The 17910-nt window shown below is 45.7% G+C and overlaps 1 protein-coding gene across 6 annotated transcripts in view; it reads left to right on the top strand.

Annotated features, from left to right (window-relative positions):
• SHMT1 (serine hydroxymethyltransferase 1) overlaps nt 1–17910 on the top strand; it is a 42210-nt gene that overhangs the window by 2887 nt on the left and 21413 nt on the right. For 3 of the 6 annotated variants that reach the window (XM_035300163.3, XM_078373119.1, XM_017972234.4), the window contains exons 2-4: nt 6290–6404; nt 8565–8710; nt 17733–17848. The exons of 1 other annotated variant lie outside the window; for it this stretch is intronic. In XM_035300163.3, the coding sequence (XP_035156054.1) occupies nt 6309–6404; nt 8565–8710; nt 17733–17848 (358 nt within the window). In that variant the 5' untranslated portion in view covers nt 6290–6308. The remainder of the gene's footprint in view (nt 1–6289; nt 6405–8564; nt 8711–17732; nt 17849–17910) is intronic. 2 more of the 6 variants (XM_035300164.3, XM_035300166.3) reach the window with 2 other exon arrangements.

The raw sequence follows: 17910 nt of genomic DNA, 5'->3' as shown, positions 1-17910 counted from the left end.
AGAGACAGGGTTTCGACATGTTGGCCATGCTGGTCTTGAACTTCTGACCTCAGGTTATTCACCCTCCTTGGCCTCCCAAAGTGCTGGGATTACAGGCGTGAGCCACCTCGCCAGGCCTTCCCCCTTTTCCTCCCCATGATCTGAGATGGAGTCTTGCTCTGTCACCCAGGCTGGAGTACAGTGGTGCAATCTTGGCTCACTGCAACCTCTACCTCCTGGGTTCAACTAATTCTCCTGCCTCGGCCTCCTGAGTAGCTGGGATTATAGGCGCCTGCCACCACACCCGGCTAAGTTTTGTATTTTTAGTAGAGATGGGGTTTCACTATGTTGGCCAGGCTGGTCTCAAACTCCTGACCTTGTGATCTGCCTGCCTTGGCCTCCCAAAGTGCTGGGATTACAAGTGTGAGCCACCGTGCCTGGCCCAGGCCTTATTTTGAATTAAACATGGAATTACCCTATGACCCAGTAATTCCACTTTTGAATATATACCCAGAAGAATTGAAAGCAGAGAGTACTTGAAACAGAAATTTGTATACCCGTGTTCGTAGCAGCATGATTCACAATGACCACAAGGTGGAAACTGTCTATCAGCAAATGAAGGGAGAAACAAAATATGGCATATACACACAATGAAATATTATTCACCCCTGAAAAGGAGGCCAGGTGCAGTGTCTTATGCCTGTAATCCCAGAACTGTGGGAGGTTGAGTTGGGTGGATCACTTGAGGTCAGGAATTTGAGACCAACTTGGCCAACATGGTGAAACCCCATCTCTACTAAAAGCACAAAAAATTAGCCAGGCATGGTGGTAGTCACCTGTAATCCCAGCTATTCGGGAAGCTGAGGGAGGAGAATTGCTTCAACCCGGGAGATGGAGGTGGCAGTGAGCCGAGACCACGCCACTGCACTCCAGCCTGGGCAACAGAGTGAGACTTCATTTCCAAAAAAAAAAAAAAAATCCTGGCACAATTGCTCACACCTGTAATGTCAGCACTGTGAGAGGCTGAGGTAGGTGGATCACAAGGTCAGGAGTTCAAGACCAGTCTGAACAACATGGTGAAACCCGTCTCTATTAAAAATACAAACATTAACAGCACAGTGGCGTGTGCCTGTAATCCCAGCTACTTGGGAGGCTGAGGCGGGAGAATCGCTTGAACCTGGGAGTTGGAGGTTGCAGTGAGTTGAGATATGCCTTTGCACTCCAGCCTGGGCGACAGAGTGAGACTCCATCTCCAAAAAAAAAAAAGGAAAGGAAAGAAATTCTGATACATGCCACAACATGGATGAATCTTGAAAACTATGCTAAGTGAAATAAGCCAGACACAAAAGGACAAATAAAGCATGATTCCACTTAAATGAGGTAGCTAGAGTAGTCAAATTCTTAGAGACACAGAGTACAGTAGTAATTACCAGGATCTGGGCAGTGAGAGGAAAGGGCGTTTGTTTCGTGGGTACAGAGTTTCAGTTTGGGATGTTGAAAAAGTTCTGGAGATAGATAATGATGATTGTTGTAAAACATGAATACTTAATACCACTGTATATGTAAAAATGGTTAAAACTAAATATTATGTTAGGTATTTTTATCACAAATTAAAGGCAAAAAAAAAAAGTGAGAGATACAAGGTATTGTGTATGTTTTTCAGCCAACCTCCAAACTCAAGAGGAGATGCTAAGTATGTCCTCAGATTGAGGGCTTCCTTGATCCAAAATGCATAGGTAGCAGCCCAGGTATGGGACTGCTGAGCTGAGGGCTGGGGCTGTTTCTCTCACCAGGGATTAGAAAGTAACGGCTTGGAATTCATGTCGAGGACCAGGAAGGGTTTGTAGTAAGGGCAAGACAGCACATGTTGTTAGGCTGAAGTGAAATTGGTAGAGACTTGGTTGTTCCAGAGAGCTGAATGAAATGCCTTTCACAGATCAATTATGGAACTGACCCTTCTAGAGGAGGTTTCCAAATGGACTTGAGTTATTTGGTTCCGAAATCTTCCACCTGTACTGCTGACCACCTTCAAGTCCTTTTAACCTTAAGTAGCTGATGTTTAGGGAAGATTTTTTTTCTCTGTGGGGTTCTAAGATCCTGTTTTGGCCATTGTGCTTCTTTCTTGCTTTCTCCACTGCCCAGGGCATGGCTGTTGCCGAGACAGAGGTCTTGGGGTGCAGGGGCTCTGGCTGGGAGCAGCTTTTATCACCGAGGAGGAGCAGATGGGCCAGCCAAGGCTGTAGATGCCTTCCAGGGCCTGTAGCCCAGGCCTCTCTGCCTTGTGTTTTGTGGCACCATTGCCTGATGGTTCCTGATGGTGTCCCAAAGTGCTGGGATTACCGGTGTGAGGCCACCATGTCTGACAACTAGTCAGCTGTATTTTAATAGGATGTAGTTTTGTGATAGAAATAAAACGATGAGCTGGGTGCAGTGGCTCGTGTGTGTAATCCCAGCGTTTTGGGAGGCTGAGGCAGGAGGATTGCTTGAGCCCAGGAGTTTAGAGTAATCAGCCTGGGTAACATAATGAGACCGTATCTCTACAAAAAACAAAAAAATTGGCAGGCCGTGGTGGCTCCTGCCTATAATCCCAACAGGATTTGGGAGGCCAAGGTAAGTGGATCACCTGAGGTCAGGAGTTTAAGACCAACCTGGCCAACATGGTGAAACCCCATCTCTACTAAAAATACCAAAAAAAATTAGCCAGGCGTGATGGTGTGTGCCTGTTATCCCAGCTATTCAGGAGGCTGAGGCAGGAGAATTGCTTGAACCTGGAAAGTGATTCCCCTGCCTCAGCCTCCTGCAGTAAGCCAAGATTTTGCCATTACACTCTAGCCTGGGCAACAGAGCGAGACTGCTTGTGAGCTGAGGTGAGAGATCACTTGAACCCAGGAAGTTGAGGCCCTAGTGAGCCAGGATTGCACCACTGCACTTTATCCTGTGCTGCAGAGCATGACTCCATAAAAATATGCAGGCAAATATGACCTGTAATTTTTATTTTTATTTTTTATTTTTGAGAAGGAACCTTGCTGTGTCACCCAGGCTGGAGTATAGTGGCACGATCTTGGCTTACTGAGCTTCTCCTGCCTCAGCCTCCCCAGTAGTTGGGATTGCAGGTGTGTGCCACCATGCCCAGCTAATTTTTGTATTTTTAGTAGAGACATGGTTTCACCATGTTGGCCAGGCTGGTCTCCTGATCTCATGATCTACCCGCCTGCCTTGGCCTCCCAAAGTGCTGGGATTATAGGCGTGAGCCGTGCGCAGCCCAACCTGTAATTCTTTAGGAAGATTTATATTCAAGCAAGTGCCTTTTAAAAAACAACAACAACAACACAGGATCGGCTGGGCGCGGTGGCTCAAGCCTGTAATCCTAGCACTTTGGGAGGCCGAGGCGGATGGATCATGAGGTCAAGAGATTGAGACCATCCTGGTCAAAATGGTGAAACCCCGTCTCTACTAAAGATACAAAAAGTTAGCTGGGCATGGTGGCGCGTGCCTGTAATCCCAGCTACTCAGGAGGCTGAGGCAGGAGATTTGCCTGAACCCAGGAGGCAGAGGTTGCAGTGAGCCAAGATCGTGCCATTGCACTCCAGCCTGGGTAACAAGAGCGAAACTCCATCTCAAAAACAAACAAAAAAAAAAAACAAAAAAAAACGCAGAATCTTACTCTGTCACCCAGGCTAGAGTGCAGTGTCACAATTATGGCTCACTGCAATCTCTAGCTTTCAGGCTCAGATAATCCTCCCACCTCAGCCTCCTGAATAGCTGGGACTACAGATGCATGCCACCACTCCCAGCTAATAATTTGGTTTGTGTTTGTTTGTTTTTGAGATGGCGTCTCATTTCGTTGTCCAGGCTGGAGTGCGACCACTTGATCTCGGCTCACTGCAGCCTCTACCTCCCTGGTTCAAGTAATTCTCCTGTGTCAGCCTCCCAAATAGCTGGGACTACAGGTGCCTGCCACCATGCCTGGCTAATTTTTGTATTTTTAGTAGAGACAGAGTTTCACCTTGTTGGTCTGGGTAGTCTCAAGCTCCTGACCTCAGATGATCCACCGGCCTCAGCCTCCCAAAGTGCTGGGAAAACAGGAGTGAGCCACAGCACCCAGCCCCAGTTTGTATTTTTTGTAGAGATGGGGCTTCACCATGTTGCCCAGGCTGGTCTTGCACTCCTATGCTCAAGTGATCCTCCCGCCTCAGCCTCTCAAAGTGCTGGAATTACAGACATCAGCCACCACATAGGACCCATGTGCTTTTTTTTTTTTAGATGGAGTTTTGCTCTTGTTGCCCAGGCTGGAGTGTAACGGCACGATCTTGGCTCACTGTAACCTCCACCTCCTAGGTTCAAGCGATTCTCCTGCCTCAGCCTCCCGAGTAGCTGGGATTATAGGCATGCACCACTACGCCCGGCTAATTTTGTATTTTTAGTAAAGATAGGGTTTCTCTACGTTGGTCAGTCTGGTCTCGAACTCCCGACCTCAGGTGGTCTGCCCGTCTTGGCCTCCCAAAGTGCTGGGATTACAGGCGTGAGCCACTGCGCCCAGCCCTCCAAGTGCTATTTTAACTAACAGCTTCACAGGAGCTCTGTGGAGTACTTAGAGCATGTGCTTTGGAGTTTGGAGTCCTATGTCTGTGGCTAACTTGCTGTGCAGCCCTGGGCTAAGATATTTTACTTTTCCAACTTTATTTTTCTTTTGTTCTTTTGTTTTTTTGTTTTGTTTTATTTTTAAGAATTCTAGCCTCAGTACCTAGAACTATAGGCCCATCCCACCATGCCCAGCTTTTGTTTTTGTAGTGATGTGGTCTTGCTTTCATGCCCAGGCTGGTCTTGGCCTCTGGCCATCCTCCCACATTGCCTCCCAAAGTGCTGGGATTACAGGTGTGAATTGCATGCTTGGCCCTGAGCCTCACTTTCATTACTTGAAATATGAAAGAAATGAACACATTAAAGTGTTGCTAGGATTAAAATGAGGTCACTTCTGTATTCCATGCCTAGTACCTTCTCATAGCAAAACTTCCATTTACGTTTTGCAGGAGCCTGGAGAAATGTGTCCAGACAGAATGAATAGGTGCTGTTTGCTGTACTTACATTATCATTTATAAAATACTCTACTGCTGGTCATCCTGGAAAGATGATCCCAACTGCCAGTATCCTGTTCATCATTAACTTGTGTGTCCCAAATAATCTTTTGAAATGTTGCTAAATAGTGAATATTTACTATTTTATGAGAGCCTGCCAAGTCCCTGCCAGTGGAATTGTTTCACATCAAGGATTCATCTGTTCAGTCATTTGGAAAATATTCTTCATGTATAGCAGTGTTGGGTACTGCAGGAGATTTTTTAAAAAGTACCACTCAGTCCTTACGTTCAAGGAAATTAGTTTAGTTGTGGGAGATAAGCTGTCCCCATAAGAATGGCTAAGAGGCCGGGCACGGTGGCTCACGCCTATAATCCCAGCACTTTGGGAGGCTGAGGCGGGTGGATCACGAGGTCAAGAGATCGAGACCATCCTGGTCAACAAGGTGAAACCCCGTCTCTACTAAAAATACACAAATTAGCTGGACATGGTTGTGCGTGCCTGTAGTCCCAGCTGCTTGGGAGGCTGAGGCAGGAAAATTGCTTGAACCCAGGAGGCGGAGGTTGTGATGGGCCGAGATCGCTCCATTGCACTCCAGCCTGGGTAACAAGAGCAAAACTCCATCTCAAAAAAAAAGAGTGGCTAAGAGGAGGTGGAGTTGGGCTCCCTGCTGGTGAGGGGAGGGTCAGTTCTCATTTCTGAGGGAGAGGAGCTGACGTCAGCAGTTCTGAAAGGAACCAGAAGTTCCACCCAGTGGTTATGCAATAGAGAATGCTTGTGTTTACCAAGCAATTTTGAGGGAAAGGCTAACAAAAATGTTACTTTAGCAACTCCATAGAACTAACAGATTGTGTTGAGCTTTGAGTAAATTTAATGCTGGGCTGGGCGTTGTGGCTCACACCTGTAATCCCAGCATTTTGGGAGGCTGAGGCAGACAGATCACTTGAGATCAGGAGTTTGAGGCCAGCCTGACCAACATGGTGAAACTCCGTCTTTGTCTCTATGAAAAATACAAAAATTAGCTGGGCATAGTGGCGTGCACCTGTGTACACCCAGCTACTCAGAGGCTGAGTGAGGCAGGAGAATTGCTTGAACTCAGGAGGCAGAGGTTGCAGTGAGCCAAGATCACGCCATTGCACTCCAATCTGGGTGGCAGAGTGCGACTCTGTCTCAAAAAAATAAAAATAAATAAATAAATTTAATGCTGGAAACTACAAATGTTTTTCCCATTTTTTAGGCAGCTTCGAACCAGTGCAATGGTGATGCCAGTCAATGGGGCCCACAGGGATGCTGACCTGTGGTCCTCACATGACAAGATGCTGGTGCAGCCCCTCAAAGACAGTGATGTTGAGGTGAGATTTGTGGGGTCTTTACAGATGTTTTTATGTAGGAGGCCTTCATTTAAATCTCTAGTTCTAATTACAAATTAATTAGGGATAGCCTTGGAATGAGTATCATCCTGCTGGATTTAGAGGTGGTGGCAGACAAAATGGCTACAAATCCTTTGAGGGTAAATTTAAAGATTGCTGGGTTTCTACCAAGTGTGGAGCGCTGTACAGGGTGTTCTGGAGGAAAGAGAAGAGGAGAGATCACAGATAGTTGACCCTTTCCTTACAGTTCACAGGGAATATAGATCCATCTAGACATCTGGAAGCACCTTTATTTGTTTTTTGTTTTTTTCTTGAGACAGAGTTTCACTCTTATATTGTCCAGGGGTGCAATGGCATGATCTCAGCTGACTACAACCTCCGCCTCCCAGGTTCAAGGTATTCGCCAGCCTCAGCCTTCCAAGTAGCTGGGATTACAGGCACCCACCACCATGTCTGGCTAATTTTTGTATTTTCAGTAGAGATGGGGCTTGGCCATGTTGGCCAGGCTGGTCTCGAACTCCTGACCTCAGGTGATATACCCACCTCAGCCTCCCAAAATGCTGGGATTACAGGCGTGAGCCACCGCGCCCAGCCTTATTTGGTTTGTTTTTTTTTTGTTGTTGTTGTTTTTTTTTTTGAGACAGAGTTTTGCTCTTGTTACCCAGGTTGGAGTGCAATGGCGCAATCTCGGCTCACCGCAACCACCGCCTCCTGGGTTCAGGCAATTCTCCTGCCTCAGCCTCCTGAGTAGCTGGGATTACAGGCACGTGCCACCATGCCCAGCTAATTTTTTGTATTTGTAGTAGAGACGGGATTTCACCATGTTGACCAGGATGGTCTCAATCTCTTACCCTCGTGATCCACCCGCCTTGGCCTCTCAAAGTGCTGGGATTACAGGCTTGATCCACTGCGCCCGGCCCATTTGTTTTTCATTTTAATTTTATTTATTTATTTATTCACTTTATTTATTTTTTTCTTTTTGAGGTAGAGTCTCGCTCTGTCACCCAGGCCGGAGGGAAGTGGTGTGATCTCAGCTCACTGCAACCTCCGCCTCCAGGGTTCAAGAGACTCTCCTGCCTAAGCCTCCCGAGTAGCTGGGATTACAGGTGTGTGCCATCACGCCCAGCTAATTTTTGTATTTTTAGTAGAGACAGGGTTTCACCATGTTTGCCAGGCTGGTCTTGAACCCCTGACCTCTGGCGATCCACCTGCCTCAGCCTCCCAAAGAGCTAGGATTAGAGGCGTGAGCTACCGTGCCTGCCCTATTTGTTTTTATAAAAGCTTTATTGAGATATCATTGATTTACCATACAGTTTAGTGGGTTTTAGAATATTCATAGTAAATTTTAAAACATTTTTATCCCCCCCAAAAAGAAATCTTGAACCCATTAGCAGTCACCCCAAGCTCCCCAACCCTGGTCAACCACTTATTTGGTTTCTGTCTCCATGAATTTGCTGAAACATCTTTTATTTTTTTGAGACAGGATCTCACTCTGTCCCTCAGGCTGGATTGCAGTGGCGTGATCTTGCCTCAGCTCACTGTTGCCTCCGTCCCCTGGGCTCAAGTGATCCTTCCATCTCGGCCTCCTGAGTTGCTGGGGCTACAAGCACATGCCACCACACCTGGCTAATTTTTTGTGGTTTTGGTGGAGACGGGGTATCACCATGTTGCCCAGGCTGGTCTTGAACTCCTGGGCTCGGGCAATTAACCTGTCTTAGTCTCCTGAAGTGCTGGGATTACAGGTGTGAGCCACCACACCGGGCCTGAAGCATCTTTTAAGGAAGAGGAACGAGGAATAAGGTTTAGGGAGGGAAAAACTTGGTGAAATGTAGGGATAAAAATAACAAGATTGTGGTGTTAATTAGGTGGGACACTGAAACACAATTTTCTCTTAAATCATTTTGTTTTTCTTGACTCATTGTTTAGTGATTTCCCAGGTACTAAAACCTTTGAAGAGGATTCGTTCTATTCCTTGATTGTTATGAGAGTCCTCGATGTGGTTATTTGTGTCACGGTCAGCTTCTGAGGGTACAGTATTAATGTGAAAGCGTGTCTTTTCCATTTAGGAGGCTGTAATTTGGATCAGAGCAAAATTTTAAACTAAAATTTCCAAATATCAAGCATCTGTTTTTTTCTCATAAGGTTTACAACATCATTAAGAAGGAGAGTAACCGGCAGAGGGTTGGATTGGAGCTGATTGCCTCAGAGAATTTTGCCAGCCGAGCAGTTTTGGAGGCCCTAGGCTCTTGCTTAAATAACAAATACTCTGAGGGGTACCCAGGCCAGAGGTATGTGAATCTTTTCAGAGGCCTGATTCTGACACAGTGATAGGGAGTACTGAATCCACCTAGGATCTAAACAATTTGGAAATTTCACACAACAGCAACTTACCCAACTGTGAGATTTCTGTTCCATGCCTGCTCTCTGACGTAACTGTTTTATTCCCAGCATGTGGTAACACTGGGCTCAGTGCAAGTGTACCCAGGGGCACATTTCACAGTCCTTTGGGGGCTTTCTAGACTAATAGGCCAGTTTGTAAGGAGGACTGAGCCACTGGAGGGCGTGTGGCCTCTGTCTAGAAAAGGTGAGTGTCATCCGAGGGATGTTGCAGAAGATGGCTGTTGTCATGTGAGTCATCCAGTCTGTATTGGAAATGTTGTGGAGGTGGAGGCTGAATCTGGAATAATGGAAGCTGTTTCTGCATTATAAATGTTGGATTTACACCTGCACTGGCTTTCAGTTGTCTCTTTCACCTTCAAAATTACAGTGTTATATTCATTTTTGTTTTTTACAGTCATCTTCAGGCTAAGAAAATAAATTACAGAATTAGAATTAGACATGGTATTTGCAAATTTGTGCATTTTTGTCCCAAAGGAAACAGAAAGGTCACCCTTGGAGAATGAATTGCCATTGTGTCCTGAGATGCCCCTGAAGCTCTATATAGAAGACAGAATCAAGTCGAAGGCATTGTCTTTCTCCTACTGTGAATAACTTTTGCATTGTACCTTGAAGAATTCACCAGGTGTTTTCTTACTTTCACTCTCTCCTTTCTTTTTCTTTTTTTTCTTTTTCTTCTTTCAAATTCAGGCTAAGGTATTTTGTTAACATCAGGTGTTTTCTTTCTTTCTTTTTTTTGTTTTTTTGTTTTGAGACATGGTCTGTCTTTTGCCTAGGCTGAAGTGCAGTGGTGTGATCAAGGTTCACTGCAGCCTTGGCCTACTGGACTCAAGCCATCCTCCTACCTCAGCCTCCTGAGTAGCTGGGACTACAGGCATACACTACCACACTCAGCCAATTTTTTGTAGAGACAGAAATTCACCATGTTGCCCAGGCTTATCTCCAACTCCTGAGCTCAAGCGATCCACCCACCTCAGCCTCCTAGAGTACTGGGATTAGAGCTGTGAGCCATTGTACCCAGCTCACACCAGGTTTTTTCACAACTAATATTTCATTGGATTCTCACAGCAATGTATTGGGCAAGGGGTGATGTTTTCTACATTTTTAAGATGGGGACTGGGCATGGTGGCTCACTCTGTCACCAGGCTGGAGCTGCAATCTCGGCTCACGGCAACCTCTGCCTCTTGGATTCAAGCAATTCTCCTGCCTCAGCCTCCTGAGTAGCTGGGACTATAGGCGTGTGCCACCATGCCTGGCTAATTTTTTGTATTTTTAGTAAAGACGGGGTTTCATCACATTGGCCAGGATGGTCTTGACTCTTGACCTTGTGATCTGTCTGCCTCAGCCTCCCAAAGTTCTGGGATTATAGGCATGAGCTACCACGGCCAGGCTTATTAATTGATTGATTGACTGATTGATTGAGATGGAGTTTCGCTCTTATTGCCCGGGCTAGGGTGCTATGGTGCGATCTCAGCTCACTGCAACCTCTGTCTCCCTGGTTCAAGCAATTCTCCTAATCAGCCTCCAAAGTACTTGGGACTACAGGCATGCATCACCACGCCCAGCTAATGTTGTATTTTTAGTAGAGATGGGGTTTCTACATGTTTGTCAGGCTGGTCTCAAATTCCTAACCTCATGTGATCCGCCCACCTCAGCCTCCCAAAGTGTTGGGATTACAGTCATGAGCCACTGTGCTCGGCCCAGCCTATTTATTTTTTTTAGAGACACCGTTCACTTTGTTGCCCTGGCTGGTATGATCAAAGCTCATGCAGTCTCAAACTCCTGGGCTCAAGTAATTCTCCTGCCTCAGCCACCAGAGTAGCTAGGACTGGAGATGCCAGCCACCACACTTAGCTCATTTTAAAATATCTTTATAGAGCTGAGAACTCACTATGTTGCCTAGCTGGTCTTGAACTCCTGGCCTCAAGCAGTTCTCCCACCTCAGCCTTCCAAATCTCTGGGATTACAAACAGGAGCCATTGCATGTAGTTATTTTTAAAAAATTTTTTAAGCCAGGCGCAGTGGCTCACACCTGTAATCCTAGCACTTTGGGAGGCTGAGGCGGACGGATCACAAGGTCAGGAGATTGAGACCATCCTGACCAACGTGGTGAAACCCCGTCTCTACTAAAATAAAAAGTTGTGGTTCTTTTTTTTTTTGAGTCTCACTGTGACACCCAGGCTGTAGTGTAGTGACACAATCTTGGCTCACTGCAACCTCTACCTCCCAGGTTCAAGTGATTCTCCTGCCTCAGCCTCCTGAGCAGCTCAGACTACAGAAGTGTGCCACCATGCCTGCTCATTTTTTTATACGGAGTCTTGCTCTGTTGTCCAGACTGAAGTGCAGTGGTGCGATCTTGACTCACTGCAACTTCTACCTTCCAGGCTCAAGCCACCCTCCCACTGTCTCTGAAGTAGTTGGGACATGTGCCACCATACCTGCTCATTTTTTTGTATTTTTAGTAGAGATGGAGTTTCACCATGTTAGCCAGGCTGGTCTTGAACTCCTGACCTCAAGTAATCTGCCTGCCTTGGCCTCCCAAAGTGATGAGGTGACACCATTCCTGGCCTAAAAAAAGTTTTTTTTAAACAGTTTTGAAATGTATCATGGGCTGTACAGTTCACCCATTTAAAATGTGCAATTTAATAAAGAAACTCCCTTCAATTGTGGTAAAATAAAAATGTACATAAAATATAGGGTGCAGTTTCTTTATCTTTTTTTTGAGACAGAGTTTTGTTTTTGTTGCCTAGGCTGGAGTGCAATGGCGAGATCTTGGCTCACTGCAGCCTCTGCCTCCCAGATTCAAGCAGTTCTCGTGCCTTCCAAGTAGCTGGGATTACAGGTGTGTCCCATCATGTCCAGCTAATTTTTATATTTTTAGTGGAGATGGGGTTTCATCGAGTTGGCCAGGCTGGCAATTTCACCCTTTTTTTTCTTGAGACTAGGTCTTGCTCTGTTCCCCAAGCTAGAGTGCAGCAGGACAGTCATAGCTCACTGCAGCCTGGAACTGTTGGGTTCGTGTGATCTTCCCACCTTTGCTCCCCAAAGTACTGGTATTACAGACATGAACCACTATGCCCAGCCCATTTTAACTATTTTGAAGTGTACAGCTCAGTGACGTCGTGTGTATTCACATTCTTATGTAACCATCACCAACCACCTATCTCCGGGACTTTTTTATCTTGCAGAAATGAAACTGTACCCATTAAATAATAACTTCTGCTAATCAGCATATGAAAACTGCTTGGCTGGATGCAGTGGCTCATGCCTATAATCTTAGCATTTTGGTTCCCAAAGTGCTAGCACTTGGGAGCACTTTGGCCAAATCCTAGCACATTTAAAAATGGCTCCCAAATCCTAGTACTTTGGTCAACACGGTGAAATCCCATCTCTCCTAAAAATAGAAAAATTAGCCAGGCGTGGGGGCATGCTTGTAGTCCCAGCTACTCAGGAGGCTGAGGCGAGAGACCCTCTCAAACCCGGGAGGCAGAGGCCTCAGTGAGTTGAGATCGCACCATTGCACTCCAGCCTGGGCGACAGAGCAAGACTCTGTCTCAAAAAAAAAAAAAAAGCTCAACATCTCTAATCATTAGAGAAATGCACATCAAAATGAGATATCAGCTCTCTGTTAGGATGGCCAGTATTTTAAAAAAATGCAGGAAATTTTGTAGGAGTTGACTACAAAAGTAAAAATAGACAAGTGGGATTATGTCAAAATAAAAACCTTCATAGCAAAGGAAACTCCAGAGTGAAGAGATAACCTAGAGAATAGGAAGAAAATATTTGTAAATCATACATCTAATACAGGGTTAATATCGAAAATATATAGGGAATTCAAAAAACTATAGCAAGATGGCCAGATGCAGTAGCTCACACCTGTAATCCCAGCTCTTTGGGAGACGGAGGCAGGTGGATCACCTGAGGTCAGGAGTTCAAGACCAGACTGGCCCACATGGTGAAACCCCATCTCTACTGAAAATACAAAAATTAGCTGGGTGCGGTGGCAGGTGCCTATAATCCCAGCTATTCAGGAGGCTGAGGCAGGAGAATCACTTGAACCCGGGAGGCAGAGGCTGCAGTGAGCAGAGATCGCACCATTGCACTTGAGCCTGGGCGATAGAGCAAGACTCCATCTTAGAAAAAACAAAAACTAAACAAAAAAAACTATAGCAAGAAATCAAATTAACTGTCTTATAAAATGGGCAAAGGACCTGCATAGACCTTTCTCAGAAGGCATTCATAGACATGCAACAGGTATATGAATAATGCTCGACATCAGTAGTCATCAGGGAAATGCAAATTAAAAGCACAATGAGATATATCACACTTGTGTTGGTGATGATGTAGAGAAGAGAACTCTTGTACACCATTGGTGGGAATGTAAATTAATTAGGACAGCCATTATGAGAAATAGTATGGAAGTTCCTCAGAAAATTAATTGAATTGCCATATCATCCTGCAATCCCACTTCTGGGTATATATCCAAAGGAAATGAAGCCAGTATTTCAAATAGATGTCTGCATTCCTGTGTTCAATGCAGCCTTATTCACAGTAGCCAAGACATGGAATCAAACTAAGTGTACACAGATGGATAAATGGATAAAGTAAACATGGGGCGTACACGTACAATGGAATACTATTCAGCCTTCAAAAAGAAGGAAATTCTGTCCTTTTGTGACAACATAGATGAACCTGGAGGACATTGTGCTAAGTGAAATACGCCAGACACAAAAAGACAAATAGTGCGTGATCTCGCTTATGTAGAATTTTTAAAGTTGAACTCAGAAGCAGAGAGTAGAATGGTGGTTACCAGGGACTGGGGCAGGAGTCGGTGGCAGGGAATTGGGAGATGTTGGTCAGAGGGTACAAAGTTTCAGTTAGACAAGATGAGCAAGTCCTGGAGATCTATTGTGTACATTATGGTGACTATAATGTATACTTGAAATTTTCTGAGAATAGATTTTTAAATGTTCTCATATTAAAGGAATACATATATGAGGGCCGGGCACAGTGCCTTACGCCTGTAATCCCAGCACTTTGGGAGGCCGAGTGGGCAGACCACTTGAGACCAGGAGTTTGAGACTGGTCTGGTCAACATGGTGAAACACTGTCTCTACTAAAAATACAAAAATTAACCGGGCATCGTGGTGCACACCTGTAATCCCAGCTACTTGGGAGGCTAAGGTGGGAAGATTGCTTAAACTCAATAGGTGGAGGTTGCAGTGAGCCAAGATTGTACCACTTCACTCCAGCCTGGGCAACAGAGGGAGACTACATCTCAGGAAAAAATTATATGAGATGATGGATATGTTAATTAGCTTGATTTAATCGTCTCACAGTGTATGCATATGTTTTTTTCTTTTTTTTTTTTGAGATGGAGTTTCGCTCTTGTTACCCAGGCTGGTGTGCCATGGCGCAATCTCGGCTCACTGCAACCTCCGCCTCCTGGGTTCAGGCAGTTCTCCTGCCTCAGCCTCCCGAGTAGCTGGGATTACAGGCACGCGCCACCATGCCCAGCTAATTTTTTGTATCTTTAGTAGAGACAGGGTTTCACCATTTCAACCAGGATGGTCTTGATCTCTTGACCTCGTGATCCACCCGCCGCGGCCTCCCAAAGTGCCAGGCCTGCATATGTTAAAATATCAAATTAGGGCCGGGCATGGTGGCTCATGCCTTTAATCCTAGCACTTTGGGAGGCTGAAGTGTGCATATTGTCTTAGCTCAGGAGTTCAAGACCAGCCCAGGTAACATGGTGAAGCCCCATCTCTACTAAAAATATAAATAATTAGCCAGGCATTGTGGCATGCACCTGTAGTCTCAGCTGCTTGGGAGGCTGAGACAAGAGAATCACTTGAACCCGGGAGGTGGAGGCTGCAACGAGCTGAGATTGCACCCAGCCTAGGCAATCTCAGCTCACTGCAACCTCCACCTCCCGGGTTCAAGTGATTCTCCTGCCTTGCCTCCCGTGTAGCTAGGATTACCGGTCTGCACCACCACGCATGGCTAATTTTTGTGTTTTTAATAGAGACAGGGTATCTCCATGTTGGTCAGGCTGGTCTTGAACTCCCGACCTCAGGTGATCTGCCCGCCTTGGCCTCCCAAAGTGCTGAGATTACAGGCATGAGCCACCACACCTGGCTAGAGTTTCAGAATGAAAAAGTGCTGGAGATCTGTTGTAAAACAATCTGCTTATACAGATGATCCCCAATTTATGATACTTATATGTATGATTTTTTTTTTCAGTTTTATAGTGGTTCAAAAGCAATATACATTCAATAGAAAACATACAGCATTCTTCTTTTTACTTGCTTTTTTTTTGAGACGGAGTTTCGCTCTTGTTACCCAGACTGGAGTGCAATGGCGCAATCTTGGCTCACCGCAACCTCCGCCTCCTGAGTTCAGGCAATTCTCCTGCCTCAGCCTCCTGAGTAGCTGGGATTACAGGCACGCGCCACCATGCCCAGCTAATTTTTTTTGTATTTTTAGTAGAGACGGGGTTTCACCATGTTGACCAGGATGGTCTCGATCTCTTGACCTCGTGATCCACCTGCCTCGGCCTCCCAAAGTGCTGGGATTACAGGCTTGAGCCACCATGCCCGGCCCTTTTTACTTTCATTTATTTACTTTTTTTTTTTTTGAGACAGAGTCTCACTCTGTTGCCCAAGCTGGAGTGCAGTGACACAATCTTGACTCACTGCAACCTCTACCTGCTGGGTTCAAGCAATTCTCCCTCCTGAGCCTCCTGAGTTGTTGGGATTACAGGCAGTCACCACCATGCCCAGCTAATTTTTGTACTTTTAGTAGAGACAGGGTTTTGCCATGTTGGCCAGGCTGGTCTTAAACTCCTAACCTCAGGTGGTCTGCCCACCTTGGCCTCCCAAAGTGCTAAGATTGCAGCCGTGAGCCATCACACCTGGCCCTATTTACTTTCAATACAGTATTAATTACGTATTTTATTACGCTTTGTGTTAAATGATTTTCCCAACTGTAGATGAATGTTAAGTGTTCTGAGCACATTTAAGGTAGGCCCGGATGGTGTTTAGTAGGTTAGGTATGTTAAATGTGTTTCCATCTTAGGATATTTTCAACTTAGGATGAGTATGAGTTTATTGGGACTTAACTCCATTGTAAGTAAGTGAAATAATACTTACCATTATTGAATTGTGCATGTAAAAATCGTTAAGGTGGGAAATTTTGTTACACTTTTTTTTAACCACAATTTAAAAAATACATTTACATTTTAATTTTTAAGCTTTTTGTGACAGCCTACAGTGGCTCACACTGTAATCCTAACATTTTGGGAGACTGAGGTAAGGAGTTCGAGACCAGCCTGGACAACATAGGGAGACCCTGTCTCTGCAAAAAAGTAAAATATAGTTGGGTGTGGGCTGGTCAAGGTGGCTCACGCCTGTAATCCCAGCACTTTGGGAGGCTGGGGCCAGCAGAACATGAGGTCAGGAGATCAAGACCATCCTGACTAACACAGTGAAACCCCGTCTCTACTAAAAATACAAAAAATTAGCCAGGCATGGTGGCATGCACCTATAATTCCAGCTACTTGGGAGGCAGAGGTTGCAGTGAGCTGAGATCACGCCACTGCACTCCAGCCTGGGAGACAGTGAAACTCCATCTCAAAAAAAAAAAAAAAGTGGGCCAGGTGCGGTGGCTCACGCCTATAATCCCAGCACTTTGGGAGGCTGAGGCAGGTGGATCATGAGGTCAAGAGATCGAGACCATCCTGGTCAACAAGGTGAAACCCTGTCTCTACTAAAAATACACAAATTAGCTGGGCATGGTGGTGCACGCCTGTAGTCCCAGCTACACGGGAGGCTGAGGCAGGAGAATCGCTTGAACCCAGAATGCGGAGGTTGTGGTGAGCCGAGATCATGCCATTGCACTCCAGTCTGGGTAACAACAGCCAAACTCTGTCTCAAAAAAAAGTTGGGTATGGTACTGTGGTACACACGGGTCTGTAGTCCCAACTCCTCAGGAGCCTGAGGCAGGAAGTGATCACTGGCTTGAACCCAGTAATTTTTAATACTTGAGATATTATCAATATAAGAAATAATAGATAAGCATACATATATGATAAATTTTGATACACAATTATTAAATGGAAAATTAAATTTCATTAGAAATGCAAAAAGTCAAAAACAAACTCTCCAGTCCTTGGTCCCCTATCTCCTGGCAGTCACCATTCTACTTTCTGCCTCTATGAGCTTGACTACTTTAGGGACCTCATAAAAGTTGAATCATACAGGGTTTGTCTTTTGGTGACTGGTTTGTTTCACTTTGCATAATGTCTTCAGACTCATCCCTGTTGTACTAATAGCATATGATAGGATTTCTTTCTTTTTTTTTTTTTTCTTTGAGACAGGGTCTCACTCTGGACTGTCACCCAGGCTGGAGTGCAGTGGCATGTTCACAGCTCACTGCAGCCTTTACCGCCTGGGCCCAAGTGAATCCTCCCTCCTCAGCCTTTTTAGTAGCTGGGACTGTGGGCACACACCACCATACCTGGTGAATTTTTCAAATTTTTTGTAGAGGTGAGGGTATCGCTATGTTGCCCAGGCTGGTCTTGAACTACTGGGCTCAAGCTGTGCTCCTGCCTTAGCTCCCCAAAGTGCTAGGATTATAGGCGTGAGCCACCTTGCCCCACCAAAACCCCCTCTTTTTATAGATGAGACACTGCTCCAAGTAGCACAGCTGGTTTGGTCTCCTGAGTCTAGATTCCAGAGGCATTGGTGGAACACACTTGATCATACTGGCTTCAGCATCTGCATGTTAACAAGCGCTTTTCATTACTTCCTTCCACTTTAGTTTCACTGTCTCACCCCTAAGCTGCTTTGGCCTCTGTGAAGCACAGAGTTTCTGGGTCTGAGTGGATCTAAGTCTCCTGCTCTCCTCCCACAGATACTATGGCGGGACTGAGTTTATTGATGAGCTGGAGACCCTCTGTCAGAAGCGAGCCCTCCAGGCCTATAAGCTGGACCCACAGTGCTGGGGGGTCAACGTCCAGCCCTACTCAGGTGATTGTCTCATCCAGATGGGCTGGTGCAGCCCCTTCATGTGCATCCCCCAGGGCTCACGT

Source organism: Callithrix jacchus, chromosome 5, assembly GCF_049354715.1.
Source record: "Callithrix jacchus isolate 240 chromosome 5, calJac240_pri, whole genome shotgun sequence".
Classification (NCBI taxonomy): Eukaryota; Metazoa; Chordata; class Mammalia; order Primates; family Cebidae; genus Callithrix; species Callithrix jacchus.
The sequence above is the reverse complement of the archived record's forward strand: the minus strand, read 5'-3'. Positions and strand labels throughout refer to the sequence as shown.